General features: G+C 40.4%; 1 protein-coding gene across 2 annotated transcripts in view; it reads left to right on the top strand.

The window, feature by feature from the left end:
- The first annotated feature begins 1,863 nt into the window (after positions 1–1,863).
- Positions 1,864–23,398, top strand: part of slc9a3 (solute carrier family 9 member A3) — a 61,347-nt gene continuing 39,812 nt past the window's right edge. The window contains exon 1 of one of the 2 annotated variants that reach the window (XM_016994475.2): positions 1,864–2,383. In XM_016994475.2, the coding sequence (XP_016849964.1) occupies positions 2,179–2,383 (205 nt within the window). In that variant the 5' untranslated portion in view covers positions 1,864–2,178. The remainder of the gene's footprint in view (positions 2,384–23,398) is intronic. The other variant, XM_062957006.1, reaches the window with a different exon arrangement.

Here is a 23,398-nt window from a genome sequence, read left to right as displayed (position 1 = left end):
TGGTATTTTAATTATTATTTTATTAATTATTAAGGGGTGCTTTGCTAGTGCTTTTGGTGCAGAGGCAGAAGGGGGTTGGACTAAATGGCCCAAGGGATCTCTTCCAACCCTCTTTATTATTATTATTATTATTATTATTATTGACAGGACACAGTATAACACAGCAAATGAGATATATATGCTGGATTTCGTATCACAAAATCACACTTCCCAAGCATTTAGGACTGTGTGATTTATTATATATATATATATATATATATATATATATCATTATATATTATTATTATGGGGCCGGGCTGTGGCGCAGCTGGCTAGTAACCAGCTGCTATAAATCACTACTGACCAAGAGGTCATGAGTTCGAAGCCCGGGTCGGGTTAAGCCTCCGACCATTAATAGCCCTGGCTTGCTGTTGACCTATGCAGCCCCGAAAGACAGTTGCATCTGTCAATTAGGGAAATTTAGGGACATTTTATGCGGGAGGCTAATTTACAACACCATAAAACTGCCAGCAAAACACAAGGAAAGGAATGCGGAAGTACAGCCACTACTGGACGGTGAAGCAACAGCTCCCCCTGTGGCCAGAATTGTGAAGCTGGAAAAATGTTAAAAATGCCTCTGAGTCTGTCTAATGTATGTTGTTTGTCTGTTGGCATTGAATGTTTGCCATATATGTGTTCATTGTAATCCGCCCTGAGTCCCCTTCGGGGTGAGAAGGGCGGAATATAAATTCTGCAAATAAATAAATAAATAAATAAATAAATTATTATTATTAACAACATTGAGGCTGGGGGCCACCTATCAGGGGTGCTTTGCTTAATAATAATAATAATAAAACTTTATTTATATACCGCCCTATCTCCCGGATGGGACTCAGGGCGGTTTACAGTCATAAAAGCAAACACAAACATTACATAACAACATAATACACATTATTAAACAAAGTAAAACAATACAATTATAACAGTAAATCACACTTACATGACCAGATCAAGGGGACGGGAACCATAAAACTAATATATTAAAATGTATCATTTTAGGCTAGGGAAATCTTGTGCAATATATTCAGGCCCAGAAATCGGCGGTAGTCCAATGCAATTACTCAAAAACCTGCCGACACCTTTTGGTGCACAAAGGCAGAAGGGGGTTGGACTAAATGGCTCAAGGGGTCTCTTCCAACCCTTTTTATTATTTTTATTATGATTATTATTAACATTGAGGCTGTATTTGTTCCCATTTTGTTTTGTTTTTTTTACTTCAAAATGAGATATGTGCAGTGTGCATGGGAATTTGTTCATAGATTTTTTAAAAACGATAGTCCGGCCCTCCAATAGTCTGAGGGGCCGTGAACTGGCCCCCTGTTTAAAAAGTTTGGGGACCCCTGGGTTAAGCTCTGGGGCTTGCGTCTCATAAAGTTACACCATCCAATCTGCTGCTTCTCCCCTCAGCTTTGCTCCCACTGCATGCACTAGGGCTGCTTCTGAGGGGAGCATGACTTCCCTGGATATAGACACTATACTCCTATTGATGCAGGCCAAAATCCCATTGGCTTTTTTAGCAGCCGCATCACATTGTAGGCTGATGTTTAACTTGTTGTCCACAAGGACTCCAAGATCGTTTTCACATGTACTGTTGTCGAGACAGGCGTCCCCCATTCTGTATCTTTGCATTCCTTTTTTTCTGCCAATGTGGAGTATCTTGGATTCAGCCTAGATGCCCCTTGCTTCAAAGGCGCATGCGCCATTGCTCGACGTGAGGGGGCACTGGCAGGATGGGAAGTAAAGTGGAGGAAGGAGGGGAGCTCACAGAAGGGAGGCAGCGGGGCCTTGGGGTGAAGGAAAGGGTGGACGAGAAGGAAAACAGACGGAGGGAGATGGGGACCGGCTTTGCCGAGAGACAGAGAGAGACAGAGTGGGGCTGGAGGCTGAGGCAGGCACTCTAGGGGTGGCTCCGCCCCTGTGGGCCCGAGGGGGCGGCGGAGGGGCTGGGAGCAAAGGCATAAAGGCGCCTGCCTCCACGTCCAGACCTTGCTGCTTCTGCTGCTTCTCCATCTCCTCACCCTCGAAGCCCGTGCAGCGCGCCTCCTCCAGCGAAGAGAGCGCCGCCGCTCAGAGCCGCGCGCCAGAAGGGCGAGACTTCTCCTCAGGAAAGAGCAGCAGCAACTTCGGGTCTCGTCCAGGATGAGCCTGGCGCGTCCTTGGGGCGCCCTGGTGGGGCTCGCCGCCCTCCTCCTCCTCCTCGCCCTGCCCTCCGCCTCAGCATCGGAAGAAGGCCCGCCAGGCCCCGAGCCGGAGGGCTACCCAGTCGTCACCTTCAAATGGCACCACGTCCAGGACCCTTACATCATCGCCCTCTGGATCCTCGTGGCCAGCGTGGCCAAGATCTGTGAGTCCAAGACCTTTTTCCCGCCGCTTTTTCTTTGAGTCATTGGGTTGCTGTGCGTTTTCGGGCTGTATGGTTATCTAGTAGCATTCTCTCCCGACGTTTCGCCTGAACCTATGGCAGAGTTTTGTTGGAAATGAGGCGAGTGGGGTGTATGTATATACAGTGAGTCTCACTTATCCAGCACTCGCTTATCCAACATTCTGGATTATCCAACGCATTTTTGGAGTCAATGTTTTCAGTACATCGTGATATGTTGGTGCTACATTCGTAAATACAGTAATTACAGTAGAGTCTCACTTATTCAACATAAACGGGCCAGCAAAATGTTGGATAAGCGAATATGTTGGATAATAAGGAGGCATTAAGGAAAAGCCTATTAAACATCAAATTAGGTTATGATTTTACAAATGGAGCACCTAAACATCATGTTAGACAACAAATTTGACAGAAAAAGTAGTTCTATACGCAGTAATGCTATGTAGTAATTACTGTATTTATGAATTTAGCACCAAAATATGACGATATATTGAAAACATTGACTCCAAAAATGCGTTGGATAATCCAGAATGTTGGATAAGCGAGTGTTGGATAAGTGAGGCTCTACTGTATGTCTGTTGGGAAAAGAGCTCATGTCTGTTTGAAGCAAGTGCAAATGTTGCAATTAGCCAGCTTGATTAGCAATTGAAGGCCCTTCCAGACAGGCCCTGTATCCCAGGATCTGATCCTAGGTTTTCTGTTTATCCCAGATTATCTGGCAGTACAGACTCATATAATCCAGTTATATAAACTGGATAGGAGCCCCCGGTGGCGGAGAGGGTTAAAGCCTTGTGACTTGAAGGTCGGGTTGCTGACCTGAAGGCTGCCAGGTTTGAATCCCACCCGGGGAGAGTGGGGATGAGCTCCCTCTATCAGCTCCAGCTCCATGCGGGGACATGAGAGAAGCCTCCCACAAGGATGGTAAAACATCAAAACATCCGGGCATCCCCTGGGCAACGTCCTTGCAGACGGCCAATTCTCTCACACCAGAAGCAACTCTGGTTGTTCCTGACATGAAATATATATATATATATATATATATACACACACACACACACACACACACACACACACACACACTGGATTATATGAGTCTGCACTGCCAGATAATCTGGGATAAACAGAAAACCTGGGATCAGACTCTGGGATATAGGGGCTGTCTGGAAGGGCCCTGAGTAGTTTTGCAGTTGCAAAGCCTGGCTGTTGCTGCCTGAGGACATCCTTTGGGAGGTGTTTCCTGGCACTTGATTGTTGGCTGTCTAGAATGCCCATGTTGCTGAGTGGTGTTCTTTATTTACTGTCTTGATTCTGGTGTATTTTTTAATACTGGTAACCAGATTTTGTTCATTTTCATGGTTACTATTGAAATCGTACAGATGCTTGTGGATTTAATTGGCTATTCTGGGTAATTATAATACTGTGGAGTCTCACTTATCCAAGCTAAACGGGCCAGCAGAACCCTGGGTAAGCGAATATCTTGGATAATAAGGAGGGATTAAGGAAAAGCCTATTAAATATCAAATTAGGTTATGATTCTACAAATTAAGCACCAAAACATCATATTATACAACAAATTTGACAGAAAAAGTAGTTCAATACGCAGTGATGTTATGTAGTAATTACTGTATTTATGAATTTAGCACCAAAATATCACGATATATTGAAAATATTGACTACAAAAATGGCTTGGATAATCCAGAACCTTGGATAACTTTATGTATGTGTTGTTGGATTCAAACCAGCAACCAGGTTGGATTCAAGCCAGCAACCACCAGGTCAGCAACCCAACCTTCAAGTCATCAGTCCTGCCGATACAAGGGTTTAACCCACTGTGCCATCGGGGGCTCATCCCTTGCTGCTGCCAATGTGCATCCCTTCCTTGCTCCTCTTTTCAGACTTTCCTCCTTATCTTCCTTCATTCTTATACGTTCTTGTCTTGTGTGCCTCACCTTGCTCTGATTCTCTGATAGCAGAGGTTCTGACTACGTGAAGAAGGAAGAAAGGCAGGCAGGCAGGTGATGGAAGGGGCAAAAAGAAGCAAGGCTGGGACCAGCGTTGAGAGAGAGCAATGCTTGTCGATGGGCCATTCCTGTTCCCTGATGCCTCCTGATGTACCAATCTCACCTACCAGTGTCCATTACAAGGGCTACTGGCCAAATCTAGCCTGCCATGTCATTTTATGTGGACTACAACTCCGGTATTCCTCATCATTAAACATCATGGCTTGAGCTGATGGGAGTTGTGATCCAGTCACATCCAAAAAGCTCCACTTTGTTCTGTTTAATTAGGAGAATGGGGTTTGATGGAGATACAAGCCTTGTGGAGATTATGCCTGACTTTAAAGTACCCTTTAACCTTTCCCCAAGCTAGCACTGTTAGGTTGCTGTTCTCATTATCTCCAGTCCATATGGTGGATACTAAAAAGTAATGGGAGTCATCATTTGGGGGTACTTTGATTGTGCTTTTCTTGCATGGCAGGGGGTTGGACTTGATAGCCCATGTGGTCTTTTCCAACTTTATTATTCTATGATCCTGTGATGACCCAAATGGGGTAAAAACTAAACTGCACTGATGACTATGTAAAAAAAACTCTATGCTTGTTGGCCCTCTGTATCCAAGGATTCTCTGTCCATGGATTCAGCAGCCTTTTGAAGGCAACCGTAAGGCTGATGTGGCCCTCAATGAAAATGAGTTTAATACTTTTGCCATAAGTTTGCTTTCCTTTCCCACAGTGCTCTGCTTTCCAGCAGTTATGGTTCTGCTGCTTCCATCCCCTGTCTGCCCGCTTTCTCTTACAGCCTGTCACTTCTGCCTTTGCAGAAGGCAGGCAGGCAGCAATGCAAGGTGACAATTGGTGTGGAGGGAGGAGAAAGAAAGACTAAGGTGGGATGCAAGGCAGTAAAGTTTGCAGTGTGGAAAGGAAAGGAAAGGAAAGGAAAGGGGGAGGGCCAAGGCACGTTCAGCATAGTGGATAAGGGAAGGACGAAGACCTGGCAGTGTCAGTGGAAGCCCATGAGAGGAGTGGGGAACTCTGCAATTTGCCATCATGGCATCCTGCTGACCAAAACAACCACTTCACTTTACAGGCTGTTTTTTGGGGGGTTTTTTTTGCCTGGCTCTTGGGCTCTGCATGCTTTGTGTTGGGAATTTAATTGTGAAAGAGCCCTGTCTCTCTCACAAAATTCTAAGGGGACTTCAGATATTGTTTCGATTTGTGCCGTCTCCTACCATATCCTTATTACTGCCGTCCCCAAAAAGAGAAGTGAAAGATGTACAAAGTACATGTTGCCTGTTGTTGGGTAGCTCTTGGAGTCTTTTCAACCAGAAATCACCCATAGTATTGGACTCATAACTGTTCTCTGATGTGTGCGGTTTGTCACAGACACATGAGAAAAACTTGGAAGAAGAGACAGCTATGCAACTATGGCTCTTCCCTGAAGTAGAAACCTGGAATGTTTAATATATGGTGCTTTTTTTGCAAGGGATTAGAAAGATGCTCTCTGCTCTGTGAGTCATTTATTATTCTTCCCAGAAATGCGATATTCTGAAATACAGAAGTTTTTTGAAAGGTGGAAGAGAAAAGGACGGGGAAGTGTAGCAGCTGCAGGAAACAATCCACCAGGGAGGAACACCTGTCATGTATGCCAAAGTTCCCTGGTTCAGAAAGATTTCATGTAGTGTTTGGGAAAGAGTGGAGTTGGGGCAGGGAGAAGAAAAACTCTTAAATTCTCCCTCATACATGCACATATTTCTGTTGTCACAAAGGCCCCTTCTACTCTGCCATTTAAAATCCGGATTGCCTGCTTTGAACTAGATTCTATGGCAGTTTAGACTTACATAATCCAGTTTATAAAGTAGATAATGTGAATTATCTGCTTTCATAATCAGGATTACATGGCAGTGTAGAAGGGGCATTAGATTTACATTGTTAGCCAGTATAACAAAGGCTGCATGCTTCATCTACATACTGATATTTTACTTTTCAAATTCAGGTACAAATTGCAGTGACAAAATATGTGCATTTTAAGGTGATATGTGTGTTTGATTTTAATGCTAGTACTTTTTGACCTTGATCTTAAAGTGGTGAATTCTCTATGTAAAATGAAGTTTCAGAAGTCGGTGGTTAAAAGATGGATAGATTGCTGCAGCTACTGGTGTTGTAATCAGGCAGAATAATGATACAACCTAGTATTTTTCATAGGCCGGATCTATACTGCCATATACAATCCAGATTATCTGCTTTGAACTGGATTATATGCCTGTGTAGACTCATATAATCCAGTTCAAACCAAATAATGTGGATTATCTGATTTGATAATCTGGAACATATGGCAGTGTAGATTCAGCCATAGTGCTCTACATATAATTCACAAATACTTCAACTCATTGATCCATGCAATATCCATTTACTGTTTGTATGTTCTGTAGGATAGGATAGTATTATTCAGAGGGGGTTGATGTAAGGTTGAACCTAAGGCTACCCAGAATGTTAAAGGGTTAGCTGAGATTTGAATCACAGGCTCTAATTCTATAAACTCATATTTTTAACTAAAGCATTTGCGTTTGTTCATTGTCCTATGGTAGAAAATAAGTAAATTATACAGTTGGGGCCTTCGTGTCTGCTTGGTTGGCTTGGTTCCAAGAGCCCTTGTGGATATAAAAAACTTGGATGCTCAGGTCCCTTTTTATACATAATGGCGTAATGAAACAGTGTCCATGATATAAGATGTCAAGACAAAGTTTTGCTTTTTGGAAATGTGTGTGTGTGCGCGCCATGGGTGGTTGAATTTATAGATATAAAGGGCCAATTTTACCAACTTTTCATAGTTCAGATTAGGAAGGCAAGGCAAACTATGAGACAAGCTATTATTCCCAGCAAATAAGTACAGAGTTCTTTTATATAATAATGCTGTGAATGTGTCTGTGTGTGCATTTGAAAGAGGCAGTGGAGGACAGAAAAAGATTAACCTGCGGTTGTGAATGCTGATTTTTAGCCTTTACCTGCAAATTTTACTTAGCAATCAGTGCACCTTTAAAGAGCCCTGGGCTGAGGAACATCTGTTTACAAAGAATAATGGCTCACTGATAAAGTCTTCTGAGTCCCAACTGTTCATTTTGGTGTTGAAATGTAGGAAACTGAAAGCAGGAACTCAAAACTTTCCAAAGGAATGTCCAGATTTTGCTACGGTCTTGAAACTATTTCACTCTTTATATGATGATAAGGGATGCCACTATTGTTGTTCAATCACTCAGTCGTTTTCGACTATTCATGACCTCATATACCAGTCAACGCCAGAGCTCTCTGCCAGCCGTCGCCTCCCCCAGTTCCTTCAAGGTTAAGCCAGTCTCTTCAAGGATACCATCCATCCATCTTGTCCTTAGTCGGCCTCTCTTTCTTTTTCCTTCCATTTTCCCCAGCATCATGATCTTTTCCAAGCTTTTCTGTCTTTTCATGATGTGGCCAAAACACTTCATCTTTGCCTCTAATATCCTTCCCTCCAGTGAGCAGCTGGGAATTATTTCCTGGAGGATGGACTGGTTGGATCTTCTTGCGGTCCAAGGCACTCTCAAGATTATCCTTCAGCACCAAAGTTCAAAAGCATCTATCTTCCTTCGCTCAGCCTTCCTTATCGTCTTGCTCTTGCATCCATAGGTTACTATGGGGAATACCATTGCTTTAACTATGCGGACCTTCATTGCCAGTGTGATGTCTCTGCTTTTCACTATTTTGTCAAAGTTGGCCATTGCTCTCCTCCCAAGAAGTAAATGTCTTCTGATTTCCTGGCTGCAGTCTGCATCTGCAGTGATCTTCGCGCCTAGAAATATTAAGTCTGTCACTGCCTCCACGTTTTCTCCCTCTATTTGCCACTAGTACACTGTATTTTCCCAGATGGTATCTGGCACATATTCTTGAGAGTTTAAGGCTGTATGTTGACTATTCGTGGCTTATTGTGTTGTTGGATTTCAACAAAGGGCGCTGCCTTTTCAGGAATAGTTCAGGACTGTGTGGACTGCATGGAAATAATGAATGTCACTGGCCCGACCTATGTCTGGTTCCTGGCCACAGCAACAGTGGGTCTGATTTTTCTTTGTTGGATCAGATGATGTTGATTTGGGTGTGTAGAAATCTTTTATTGCTTCATTGCTCTGGACAGGTGAATTCTGACAGGATTTAGATTTACTGGCATTTAAGTTTCTAGAAGCATAGTGACTCACTTTAGATAATCCACCCTGGCCACACGACAATGCATTTGACAGTTTCTTGATGAGGATTTTCCTGTTAAGCGATGAGATGATTCTGTGAAATGACATGGGCAGTTGTCACAATTCCTTCTGAGTAACACCTCCCACCAAGTAGTACAAAATGAGCTCCTTGAAATAAGTCATATAACGACAAGGATAACACTGGCAGATTATTTTGAATTAGTTCGGAAAATGCAGGCTAGAACCAGTTTGAAAACCAACACCATAGTATTACTGACAATAAAAGTATTACTCTTTTCCACTAGCACTGCATCTGAAAAGAATTTTGCAGTGGAGTTTTTTGAATACTCATGGCCATGACATTTAAGCTCATGAAAAGGAGTTGTAGATAACTTGATAACTCACTATAACCAATTTTCACAACATATAGAATATAAAACTGCTTGCATTCACTCCAGCTTGGATGGCATAGTTCATCTAGAGGCACTTTATGTAATTTTGGCCTCTGCTTGTCCTGGATGCATTTCCATCTTTAAGCTGTGGATGTTTGTAGGAGCTTTTGAGAGCTGAGATCTACTGAACCTATGACTGAATGTTTTTTTTATTATATAAAACAACATTGGAATATATAAAACAGTGGTATATATGTGGGGAGTGATTTCAGCATGCCTAAAATAAATGACTAAATTCAGAGTATTACATAATTTCCAACTAGTCTTCAATACTTCATTTAGGGGCAATGTCTCGGAGGGTATAGGGGCATCCCATCTCCTGATAGTTTCTTAAAGAGATGGTCTACTTAAATCCATTTAAATCAGGCTGAGGGCCCTTCCACATGGACTTATAACCCAGAATATCAAGGCAGAAAACCCCACAATATCTGCTTTGAACTGTGTTATCTGAGTCCACACTGCTATATATTCCAGTTCAAAACAGATAATGTGGGGTCTAATTCAGCTGTATGGAAGGGGCCTGAGACAGTGGTCGCTTTGATCAACTTGGTGGACATATCTAGGAGAACTTGCCAAAGGGAACATACCTCTGTTGGTTTGGTTGAATTTCTTTATCATTTACACTTCACCGTCATTAACACTGTCCTTCTGAGATGCTTGACTTAGATGGGATTTGGGAGAACTTGGTTCCAGTTCTTCCTCGTGGTATGTTTTTACAAATCTTTACTGATCCAAGGGGCTCATATTCAACATATGTGGGTTTGCTATTCCAGAAAGCAACTTTAAGAGGATGCCCAGAGTTTTCAGGTTTGTTGCTATTAAGATATTAATGACACATAATTCTTGCCCCTTCCACACAGCCATATATACCAGAATATCAAGATAATCCACAATATCTGCTTTGAACTGGATTATCTGAATCCACATTGCCATATAATCCAGTTCAATGTGGATTTTATACAGCTGTGTAGAAGGGGGCTCTGCCTCTTCATTAAAATTCAAGGAAGTTGTTCACATTCTAAATCATCTGATATCCATAATGGATAAAATGAAGGCATTAAGAAGAGTATTGGACTACAGAGTCAATGAGACCCCTTATATGATCTTACAATTATGATTGTGTGAAAAACACTGAAACTTAATTCAAGCAAGACAAGTGCTTTTGGTCAGTCAAAATTCTGGGATGAATTTGGGATGAATAAATTAATGTATTAAAGGACTGTAATATACAGTGGGAAATCCTCTATTTTATTGTATAGATAAATATGAAGTGTGAAGCAGCTTTGAGAGACACAATCTTGGGCTTATATCACTCCAATATATAATGTTCATTACCTTTTTATTCTCCTGATAAAAGGTACTCATGGTGCCCCAATGGTCTTTTTGCTGTTTGTACTTAGAATAACAGTTTAAATAATAATAAAATAATAACAACAACAACCAGACTTTAAAGCCTATTTTACCTGCTGCAAGCTTTATTGCTTGTTTTTTGGTTTTAGGTGTACACTGCTCTTATTTCTTTAGGGAGGAAGAGCAGGATAGAACAATTTAAAATAAAGAAAATTTCATGGAATGTGACTTCAAGCAGAAAAGCAGTGTGCCCATGTAAGGCTAGGGTTTGTGGGAGATGTAGTCAACTATTAACTTTCCCAGTGTCTAGATATGCTGTAGCAGCATGGACACAGCGGACAAATTATTACCACATAGTAGTGTGCAGTTCTAAATGTTCCTTTGAAAATTGTAATAAAGTTAAATGGTTATTGCTGCTGTCCTGGTGGGAAAATAACATAGGCATATCCTGCCAAATTCTATAGTAAAGAAGTAACCTCTTCCTCACATCCAGAGTTTTTGGCCAATAACTAAAAAGGCAATAGGAGTGCTCAGGAACTATAATTAGGCACTTATTTTAAAACCAAGTTCTAAAATATCACTTCTGTTGAGTTTCAATGAATCAGTGATTTACACAACTTTGATAATATTGGAAGAGTATTTCCAAAACCTCTGATAACTCTGGCACATTCCCCCATGTTGACATATTAAGAATTTATCTTGCTCAGAAATTGCCTAAGATGTCAAAAAACCTGGACAAAAATAATCATGCACAAAATGTGTAATTCTGATAATAGAGGTGTGTGATCTAATAAAACAAATTTATTACTTACCTATCTCCTGAATGCTTGTTTTCATATGGTGCCTACATGACAATATCTCCATTAGGAGAAAATTTCATAGATGGGCTCCCACCACTTAGAAGACCCTGCCTCATATAATGGTTAGCTTATGGACCAGACTCCTCAAGGACATCACAAGTGTGCCTCCCCAGCCAATCTTAAGATCCAGACTGATTTGTTCAATGGAAAGTGAAATTTCAAATACTCTCAGTTCTAAACTGCTTAAGAAAGCTAAGTCCTTGGATGTGCCATTGATTCCAATAGGACTTACTCTAGAAGTGTATCTAGGACTGCAGGATTACTCCTCTGAATTCAAAATATTTATTATGACTTTCACAGTTTTAACTCCATAGTACACTCTTAGTACACATAGTACAATACATAGTACACATAGTAGACATGAATGCAAGCACACACAATGATTGGCATCTTGTTACCCACGTATATAGACACAAGTAATACTACACATGTTTTGAGTGTACTGAACAAAGTGCAATAGGCATATTCACCTGACATCAGTATAAGTTGTGAATGTCAAACCATAGTTCATGTTGTAGCATATCAGATATAGTATTGTGTGAATGTGTATTGCTTGTAAGCATTGTCTCTGTGCATTGTGCAGTGCAGCTGCACAATAGGTTGTCAACCATGCACACTAATCATTGTGCCCTATATTCTGTGCTGCATCACTATTTAGAATAAGGAATGTATAACAACTCTATTGATGGATATCTATGCCTCACTGAAGCATTGTGGGATCTTAACCAATGTCTAGTTTCCACTCTGCTAATTTGTCTTATGCCATGTGGATGTCTAATTACAACAGGAGTTTTTCCATCACTGGAGTAGGCACAAGTATTGCTTTCATGTGAGTTTTTTAAAATCTTATCAATAAAAAATATAATTGTAATTTATGTGGCTGTGTCAGGTATCTTTTCAAACTTGTACTTTGTCTATAATAAGCATATATAAATATGCATTTTGTCCAGAGTTTTTCAAAGACTAGACCTGCTAAGTTGGTGCTTTTCCTCTAAGGACTTATGTAAACAATGCTTGTGTTGAATTTCCTTACTGTAAATGGATGCCTGTGATCACATTTAATTTCCAACTGACTAATTTAATGCATTCAGAAGACTTGTTAAGTTGTATCCTCCCTTTCCTGTCCCCACCTCCTATGCTACACACATGCTTGGACACAGCTAAATTTTGCAAGATGCAAGTCTTAATTATTTAACATTAGAAATTAGATCCCAAAGCAGCATAGCTCTACATGGTTTCTATTACATTTTGTAGATAATGCACCATCTACTCACAGCAGTAACGTGTAAACATTTACACAAGGCATTAAGGACTGCCCCAGCACAAGCACATTTGGGGAAGTCTTACTTAAAGATTAATTCCTGTTGGGTGTTGCTTCTGAGCAAATAAAATGAGTAGAGTTTATTTTGGTTATGTGTATGTCACTAATATTACTAAAATCTCGGACCTACTTTTAAAAAAGTAAAGGCAAAGAGCTGGGTATGAACATGCTGTAAGCTATGCAAACCATTACAGCAAATAATCATAAGCAAATGAAAGTGCAAGAGCAAAAGTTTAATGGATTTGATGCTCAGTGCAGTTTTGACATTTATATAATAATGAAACTGTAACTACCTACTCTTGTCATAATTACAGTAGTTTTTAGTAGATTGATCTCAGTGATGCAGTGCCAGAGCTGGCAAAGGTTTGTGCTGTCACAGGTGCTGAAACTGTGATCTAGTTGATTCTGAGCCAAGAGGAAACCCAAGTCGACAGAAGACTTGAAGCCATGAACACACACAGGAAAAAAAGATGATGGAAGATATATTGCAAAGTGTATTCAGGTGTAATGTAATGTCATTACTGTGTTCCTTATGCCTTCTTAACTGTAGGCCTAAATTACCAACATGTCATTGTCTTTGAATTTTATTTGGAAGCTTCAGCTAGCTTGCAGTTCAGGTGCCTACCTATAGATAAACTACATTGTGGACATTATAATTTATGCTTGTCTTATAGGGTAGAATATGTCTAGTCCTGACTGCCTTTCAAATTTTTGGTGTTTTTAATCATTAAGCCTCTTCTGGCTTGATTTCTACGTGTCTGCCAGTTCTAAGGTGTATGCTCTGTAACACATTCAAATATTCTGTCCATTTAAGGGGCAATCAATTGACATGAGACTTTGTCTCTCTTTCATGGAAGTTAGGGTTTCATTCTTATTTCTCTCATTGAGAAATCTTGATAGTCTTCCAAGTTTCAGGTCAAAGCAGCACCTCATATACACATTAATACGTGCAAACATGGTCACCACTACTGAGAACTAGGCTTTACAAAAGAGCTCCATTAACCTACTTTCTAGATTGTTGGTGAGAGGACATGGGCAATCTTTGTTGAGCTTTGTTGAAGGGATGGTTAATGTTCTATCCTTGGCCATAATTTCCTCAAAAAACCCCTGCTATATATAGAGAATAATTGTGTCTTCCTTTGTAGGCAGCTGTTTGTGCAGAGCACTGAGAAATCACGTTCTTTTCTAAATGCTTAGCATGGAAAGACAATAAGGTGCCCATACCACTGCAGGAAAGATTCTCTTCTGTTTATCATCTGATTCCCACAGATCAGGTGAGCAGTGAGGAGGTGATAGACAGTTAAACTAGCTATCATATTACGTCAATTTTTCAAAGTATAAAATCATATTAAAATAGGAGCCATGGTGGCGCAATGGGTTAAACCCTTGTGCCAGATGAACTGCTGACCTGAAGGTTAGGCTGCTGACCTGAAGGTTGCCGGTTTGAATCCGCAAGACGGAGTGAGCTCTCATCTGTCAGCGCTAGCTTGCAGGGACATGAGAGAAGCCTCCCAGTAACACATCTGGGTGTCCCCTGGGCAACGTCTCTGTAGATGGCCAAGTCTCTAACACTAGAATCAACTTGCAGTATGTTTTCAAATCGCTTCTGACATGATAAAAATGTTTAAAAATAAATGTAAAAATACAGCAATTTCCCCTATAAAATAAAAACCTCCCTACAATTAATTAATAATCTAATGGGAGTTTAAATTTAAAAAAAAAACATTTGTTAGGTGCAGCCAATTATTATGGTAGGTCTGTTTGATTATTATGGTGATGGGTTTTTGATTCATATCCCTGTAGCAAAATGTGTTGGAGTATTCAAAATGTTCAGGTCACCTGAACATCTAGAAATTTGATCCTGGCACCTGAAAGATTTTGGAATGCCCACCTCGAGACTTAAGTTTCCATTTTACTTTTTTTTCCGGTGGCTGACATTTATTACTTTTGTCCCTTGGTCTTTAAGACATGAATTGTACTTCATTCAGAGATATTGTGTTCTTCAAAACAGAAGAATATCTTGTTTTTCAGGCTTTGGATTTTTATGCAGAGGTAAAATGTAATTGGGTGAAAAGCTATAGTTTTTTCTTTTGCATGTGAATCATTGCTTCCAAGTATATTGGGGCCAAGATAAATGATGTTTAATCCCTGGTCTTTTCTTTGTGCTGCTTAACTCATTTGTAAATACAGGTTTTCAGATCATGTATTCTTGACCAATACTTTACAGAATAAGCTAATGTAGTCAAACAGATTCACAAACAATAGAAAGAAATGAGAGTATTTTAATAGCATGCGTATTGAAACGTATAACATATGTGTGTGGGGGGATGTATGTGTGCGTGCGCACTCACTGAAATAAGTTAAGGCTTTAGTCCCTTATTAGTTAAATCATTTGGATTAGTCTGTCTGATATTGTGACAACTGGGATATTGTTACCATATTGTGCTTTTGAGGTTATTTCCCTTCATTGTCCTGATTAAAAATAGTTTAAATGGAAGTGAACTGATGGGAAATATCTGAACTTTGCTAATGTAGGAAAATTGGGGACCAGGTCTTTGATTAAGTTCACTGAGGCAGCAACTTCAGGTAGCAGTGCTAGGTGCATCAAGTTACACCGTGGCAGCTCCTGCCAGGAAAGCTCCTGCTGCCAATGTTGTAGGGAGTCTTCATCTCCAGAGGCCAAAAGCAGAGCTACAATGGAGAGAGCAGAAGGGGTTAATAATTCTTTGTAGTTTATTCCAGGACAGACTAAGGACCTCACCCCACGCATTCTGGGCTCTGTTTTCATGCACTTCAGAAATGGAGTCCTACGGAGGCCATCACATGATATAAGGTCACTTCCGGTGGGACTCCATGAGACTCCCGTTTCTGCAGTGCATGGAAATGAAACCCAGAAGATGGCTTCCCTGGAAGATGTCAGGGTTTCCATGATGTGCAAAACAAGCTTTCAGCTTCCTGGCCTCTGTACTTCTCTTAATGTTCTAAATGCCTTTTCCAAAAAAGGAGTAATAGTCTACAGTGACCATATACCTTCTGTCATTGAAATTTAAAAATTCTGCTTGAGAAACTTCCAGATCTATGTTATGGGAATTGTGTGATGATTCGGCATCTCTTTTGTTCTGTTAATCAATGTGTTAATTTCGTATCTCACACTACTTCATGGATCTTTTCAAGATCATACTTGTCTGGATGATGTACTCCTGTCTTTGTCTTAGGCATGATTTTATACCCAAATGTGAGGCATTTACTGTCTGCTTCCTGCAAGTAAATTAGTCAAATGTGGGCTAGGCAGTGCTGCTATTAGGTAGATTTGTAATTGGTTAAGTGATTGAACCCAAAGATTACTGACCAATGGTTCCACTTCATCCTGGAAAGAAGTGACTAGTGGAATGTCGCAAGGTTCAGTCCTGAACCCAGTACTGTTCAACATCTTTATTAATGACTTGGATTAAGGTTTAAAGCGCATGCTGATCAAGTTTGCAGATGACACCAAATTAGGAGGGATAGTTAATACTCTAGACAGGATCAGTACTCAAAATGACCTTTACAGATTAGAGAGCCAGAACTAACAAAATGAATTTCAAACAAGGACAAATGAAAAATACTACAGTTAAGCAGAAAAAATGAAATGCAAAGATACAGGATAAGTGATGCCTGGCTTGACAACAGTCCATGTGAGAAAGATCTTGGAGTTTTTGTGGACAACAAGTTGAACATGAGCCAACAGTGTGGTGCAACTGCTAAAAAAAACAGTGGGATTTTGGGCTGCATCAAAAGGAGTATAGTGTCCAGATCAAGGGAAGTCATGGTGCCTTTGTATTCTGCTTTGGTTAGACCTCACCTGGAATACTGTGTCCAGTTCTGGGCACTACAGTTCAAAAGAAATATCGACAAGATGGAAGACATCCAGAGGAGGGCAACTAAAATGATCAAAGGTCTGGAGACCATGCCCTCTGAAGAGTGTCAGAAAGTTGATAGCCATGTATAAATATGTGAAAGGGTGTCATAAGGAAGAGGGAGCGGACTTTTTTCTGCTGCCCTTGAAACTAGGACTTGAAGCAATGAGTTGAAATGACAGGAAAGGAGATTACACCTGAACATTAGGAAGAACTTCCACACCGTATGAGTTGTTCAATAGTGGAGTTCTCTGCCTCGGACTGTAGTGGAAGCTCCTTTCTTGGAAACTTAAATGGAGGCCAGATGACCATCTGTCAGGGATACTTTGATTGTGCTTTCCTGCATGTCAGGGGGTTGGACGAGATGGCCCATGTGGTCTCTTCCAACTCTATTAGTCTATGATTCTGTGTGTCCCTGGAATACAGTCCCATTCAGTTTACATAAGTCATGTCTTGATTGGTACTATAGCTAACATCTAATGATACTTGTAGGTTACCATGGCTGAACAGTAATAATAAATAATGGTCAATTTTATTTTTTACCCACCTCGCTTTGTGGCTCGAGGCAGGGTACAACACAGCCAAAACAGACAGACAAATACAGCATCATTCAAATACGTGTATCAAACTACACAGAACAAAGACCATCACCAATACCAATGCAGGTTAAAATTCACAGTTCAAATTTGACTGGGTAGGCCTGCTGGAAGAGACAGGTAGTCTGTTTTGTCTTGAATTCTGACAGCAGTCAAATCTTTTCTGATAGATTATTCCATAGTTTTAGGGCAGCTGGTGTAAAGGTCCTCTGTGTGACTATTGCCAGTTGGATTCTGGGTGGCTGGAGTAGATGCCCTCCAGAAGACCTTAGTGTCTGGGGTGGATTGTATGAGAGGAGGTGATCATTAAAAAACGGATACAGGCAAAGTTAAATGTAACAGAAAAAGGTAGTATTCTAATGTATTTAAAGAATGCCTCTAAATACATTTTAGTCACGATTCTCAAGTATTGGGATACAATTTCTCCACTCCAAGTTACTCTGTCCCTTCTTATTTTTAATTTGAGATTGCTTTCATGAAGAATTACACCCTATACTCTGTTTGGCCTTTTTTTTTCTTGCAACTGCCATCAACTAGATTAGACTTCTTCAAACTGCTTCTTGCAGATATTTTGGACTGCAATCCCAATCTCTTTCATCATACTTAATGTGTGCTAAAGAGAATTGTAGTCCAAAAACTGGAAAGTATTAAATTTGGGTAGGATGAATAAGGTGGCTTGAAATCTAAGTGCAAACCATCTTTGGTCAGTAATGCTGGCTTCCTTTCTTCCATCCCTTCAGTTTGGGAGCAAGATACATGCTGATATCCCGTAAGTCACCTGCTGAGAAGTAATTCTATTATCTATTCTGGAATCAGTGGTTTGACCCTTAATCTCTGTGTACTTCCTTTGGTGTACTTTGTGAAGTTGATCGTCTTCAGTTCTTAATGTCTGCATTAGCAAGTGGTAAATACATACTTTTCAGACAGACATTTGTCTGTCACCCTTTTTTCACCTGCAGTAGCAACATGAGAAAAATGCTAAGGTTGCTTTCTCTTGGGTGAACACTAAGTCATGGTGACTGTTTAACTTGCAGTTCTTCCTGCTATTGTCTTTACAAAAGGATCTGTACTGCAATCTTCTGGACAATGAAGAAGATATCAGAGTAAAGTTAATAAATTACTTCTTGAGATTATTAATGAAAATGATAAATTCAAACATTATTTTGAAAAGGAAGCACTACACTTTGGAGTGCTAAGAGCAGTAGTGAAATCATTGATATGGAAGGGTTTTTGAAGGTCATCTAAACCCAGGACTTCTTAAACCTTTCCACTTAGAAACCCTTTTGACCCAATAAACTTTTACATGACCCTGATATATAGGTATATAAAACAGGTATCAAATCAAACATTTACTAAAAAAAAAACAAACAGTTTTCTAAACAAACTGAGTTTTCTTTATTTGAAGTACAACATTGCACACGGTTGCTATCAGATTTGTGTGAGTGTCTAGGTGGCATTCAGAAACCCTTTCCTGATTCCCAATTTTTGTGACTTCAACATTGAGGTAAGGGGACCACATTTGGGGTCAGGATCCACAGTTTAAGCAGTAATGTAGCTCAGTGCTGACTGAAGTGGTAGTTCACAAGTGCTATCAGCTGTCAATCCCTGGAGAGTTTGCAGGAAAGAAAGAAAGAGTTGTAACTGATAATCACAAACAGGATCTTAGCACATGGAGAAAATGAACTGCCAGTCCCTCACATCATATAGTTGGTGAAGCACTGGTGTAATCTAGTGCTGTTCAGTGAATATATTATCTGCCAGACAGGATGCATCATTCATTCATTCATTCATTAGGCGATCCCTCGTAGCTCGAGGACGATTTTCTTCCATCCTTGGTGTCTTGGGGGTGGGTTCTTAGGTGGCTGAAGAGACCTATTCTTGACCCGCATATTCTCCCGCAGTGAGGACATCGGTTTCCAGGTGGAAGGCGGTCCCGGTCGGGGTTAGCTTGACGCTCCTTCCTCTTGGCACATTTCTCCCTTAAGCCATCAGTTTGTGCCTCTTCGAACTCCGCAGCACTGCTGGTCACAGCCGACCTCCAATTAGAGCGCTCAAGGGCCAGGGCTTCCCAGTTCTCAGTGTCTATGCCACAGTTTTTAAGGTTGGCTTTAAGCCCATCTTCAAATCTCTTTTCCTGCCCACCAACATTATGTTTCCCATTCTTGAGTTCGGAGTAGAGGAGCTGCTTTGGGAGACGGTGATCGGGCATTTGGACAACGTGGCCAGTCCAGCAGAGTTGATGGCGCAGGAGCATCGCTTCAATGCTGGTGGTCTTTGCTTCCTCAAGCACGCTGACATTTGTCCGCCTGTCTTCCCAAGAGATTTGCAGGATTTTCCTGAGGCAACGCTGATGGAAATGCTCCAGGAGTTTGGTGTGACGTCTGTAGACAGTCCACGTTTCGCAGGCGTAGAGCAGGGTTGGGAGGACAATGGCTTTATAGACAAGCACCTTGGTATCTCTACGGATGTCCCGGTCATCAAACATTCTCTGCTTCATACGGAAAAATGCTGCACTCGCAGAGCTCAGGCGGTGTTGTATTTCAGTGTCGATGTTGACTTTTGTGGAGAGGTGGCTGCCAAGGTAGCGGAAATGGTCAACGTTTTCTAATGTGACACCGTTAAGCTGTATTCCTGGCTTTGCAGAGGGATTAGCTGGTGCCTGTTGGAAGAGCACTTTGGTTTTCTTGATGTTCAGTGAGAGGCCGAGCTTCTCGTATGCTTCTGCGAAGGTGTTTAGAGTGGCTTGTAGGTCTTCTTCTGAATGCGCACAGACTACGTTGTCATCAGCATATTGGAGTTCTATAACAGATGTTGTGGTGACCTTGGTTTTGGCTTTCAGTCTGCTGAGGTTAAATAGCTTACCATCTGTCCAATAGATGATTTCCACTCCGGTGGGAAGCTTCCCATCAACAAGGTGAAGTATCATAGCGATGAAGATGGAAAATAAGGTGGGGGCAATAACACATTCCTGCTTGACACCTGATTCCACCTTAAATGGGTCACTTTGGTAGCCGTTGCTGTCCAAGATTGTTGCCATCATGTCATCATGGAGGAGCCGCAGGATGTTCACAAATTTGTCAGGGCACCCGATTTTTTGGAGGATGGTCCACGGCCGGTCAACACACAGTCTTCACAGAGTGAGGTTCCAGCAGTGGTGTGGCTAACACAACGAGAGTGGCTTCTCAGTCTGTTGCAGCCTTCTTCCGCCTTCACAGCCATTGTATCATGTACGCCTGCTCCGCCATTGAGGTCTTTGGGTCTTTGGATTGTGTTTGGTCTGGAACCTCCCCTGAGGCCACTCCTGGGAGTGCATCACTCCAGTGGTTGTGCCCACAGGTTCATCGGAACACACAACCCCCCTCACCACGGCAAGGTGATGGAGGATGCATCTACAGCATCCCTAACTGGTAGTCATTCATCCTCTACATATATAGCTCCAGAAAAAGGAATCTTAGTACTTCACGAGACAACCTATCTCACTGTTCAGTAGTTCTTATTATTTGAAAGGTACTTCTCTTTTTCCAGAATCTCATATTTTTGTCCTTCGTATCTTGTTCTGCCCTGCAGCACAGAGCAAGTCTAATCCATCTTTTGCATAACAGACTTTATAGTGAATACTGCTATCCATTCTCTCTTGATCACTCGTTTTCTTCAGACAAATCACACATAGCTCTTTCAGCTCTCCCTCATTTCCAGGCCACACATTACTGTGGTCATTTCTCTCTGAATGGCTTGTAAATATCTTTAGAATGTGGTATGCAGTACTTCTGTTCTGTCTTGACCTGTAGATCAAGGCTATTCTTACTCATCTGGACACTGTGCATCCATTAATACAGCTCAGAATTGCATTTGCTCATTTCAAAAGGTGGCATTATAGTGCTAGCTCATGAATCTACAATTCATTTTCTTATGCTCGAGAAATTCTGAGGAAGCTGTGCTATGGAATGTGACAATAAAAATAAAATGACGGGTAAAGAGTACTCTGCTGCTTTTATCCATATCCAAGATTGACCTTGGCCTATTTGGATTTTCTTCATCTCTTTTTTTCAAGGATCCATTTCAGGATCAGGAAAATTTCATATTCAAGTATATTGGTTATAACATCGTTTGTTCAATATATTTTCCATGTAAGAAGGCTCTTTTTGATGAATAGTTTTTTAATACTGAAATTGTTATTAGATTTAAACTTCTTCCTAAAACACATTTTCTAATTGGACTGGGAGAAACCTCTGAGTACTGTTAATAGTATTAAGAAAGTTAGTAAAAAAGTTTTAGTGTGTTTGGTTAACCATTAATAACCAAAAATCTCATTCAATTACATTGGCATTGGAAATGGACATGTTTTAACTTTTAAGGTTATGTTAAAATTGCCATTTAAATTTAAATTAAATGCTTGAAGTAAAAGCTTTAACAACAAAACACTGAAAATTAACATGCATGATTGCCTCCTTGCCTTGTCCCTGTTTTAAACTTTAAAAAGAAATAAACAGATATATTCATTTCTGAAAACCCCATTTTTCACCTTCCTCACTAGAAATCCTTATTTTGTTTCTCTTCTTCCATTGATTATAATGTTATTACTTTATATCATTACCTTCCTTATAATTTCTTTATCTTGCTGATTCCCAACAATGTATATTATTGTATAAATAACTTTTTGGTCTTTTTACTCTAAGATCTGTTCAACGGTGAAATAGATTGTCTCAGCAGGTGGTTGACTCTCCATCTCTGGAGGTCTTTTTAAACAGAGGTTAGATGGGTATCTTTCAGGACTGCTTTAGTTATGTGGTGAAGGTGGACTTCAACATTCAGGAACTGATGATGGACCCCTATCTGCTAACTGATACAGAATGCAGGTGGATCATTCAGTGCAAAACGCACACACTGCCATTTGCCATATTTAGTTTAATATCTTTTAAACTTGAAGTCATTCAAATTATCATAACCTACTAATCAATATATTCTAATCATTAGGTTCAGGTGATATAAACACTGTAATTCCCCAGTCTGGAAGGATTAACAAAAAACCAAGGTGGAGTAGTCCTTGGATAGAGAAGCATTTTAGAAAAGCTTTTATTATGATCTCTTAATCAATCAATCAATCAGTCAATCTATCACTTTATGTTAGAAATCACCACCTCAGTTTATTTCAATTGGATAGTTCCAATTCCTAGTTCCACCCTCACAATATTAAAAAGGATGACACGAGAATTGCCATATTTAATTAAATGATCTCTTATCCTTACAGTTGTAGTATCCCTTATTCAAAATGCTTGGTACCAGAACTGTTCCATATTTTATTTTGGATACTTGTGTTTAAATATATATGTATAATGACATAATCTTAGGGATGGGACCCAAGTCTAAACACAACATTCATTCAAGTTTCATATACTTAGACACATAGCCTAAGACAATTGTACACAATGTTTTTAATTATTTTGTGCATCAGCTACCCTTCCGGACAATTTTGGAGTATTCTGGACATCAGAATTCTGGATAAAAAGTGCTCAACCTGCATTCGTTTCTAAATATTTTTCCTTATTCTTCTACCAAGAGGCACTGAGAATAGTTTGCTAAATTAAAAAAAGAATAAAGTAAAGTATCAAATATTACCAATAAAACAAGTGTTACTGTATTACAACTTGTGTGCTCCATTTAAGGATATTTAAAACTAGCAAAGGCCATCATAAGATCTTGTTTGGCAAGGTGTTCCAAAGTCTTATCACTATAGCAACATATCCAGGTAAACTAGGGTATGTGCAGGTATGTAGACACCATATAGATCTTGGAATTTTCCAGAGGATTTTGTAGGAGATACTATGTCTGATCTGATAGCATCTTTAAATTAGTAGGCTGGGAGGAAAACATCTGGTTAAAAAGTCCTGTTTTCTGGGAAGGACATAACAAGGGTTTTTTGGTGTGTGTCAGGAGCAACTTGAGAAACTGCGAATCACTTCTAGTGTGAGATAATTGGCCGTCTGCAAGGACGTTGCCCAGGGGACGCCCAGATATTTTGATGTTTTACCATCCTTATGGGAGGCTTCTCTCATGTCCCAAAGTACAAGGTAAAAATAGGTAACAGAATTTGCTCATTTTTCTTTAGACCACTGTTTTTTTAACTGTGGGTCCTGACCCCAAATGGAGTCACCTTAACTCAATGTTGGGCCCCCACAAAATTTTATAATAGTAAAAGGTTTCTGAATGCCACCTATTAGCTGTTTTACACATTTACAGAAATCTGTTCTGCAGATTCTGCTGAAGATGCTTCAGCTGTACTTCATAAAAAGGGAAATCTGC

The sequence above is a fragment of the Anolis carolinensis genome, chromosome 6 (assembly GCF_035594765.1).
Source record: "Anolis carolinensis isolate JA03-04 chromosome 6, rAnoCar3.1.pri, whole genome shotgun sequence".
Classification (NCBI taxonomy): domain Eukaryota; kingdom Metazoa; phylum Chordata; class Lepidosauria; order Squamata; family Dactyloidae; genus Anolis; species Anolis carolinensis.
Note: the sequence above shows the minus strand (reverse complement) of the source record. Positions and strands in the feature narration are given on the sequence as shown.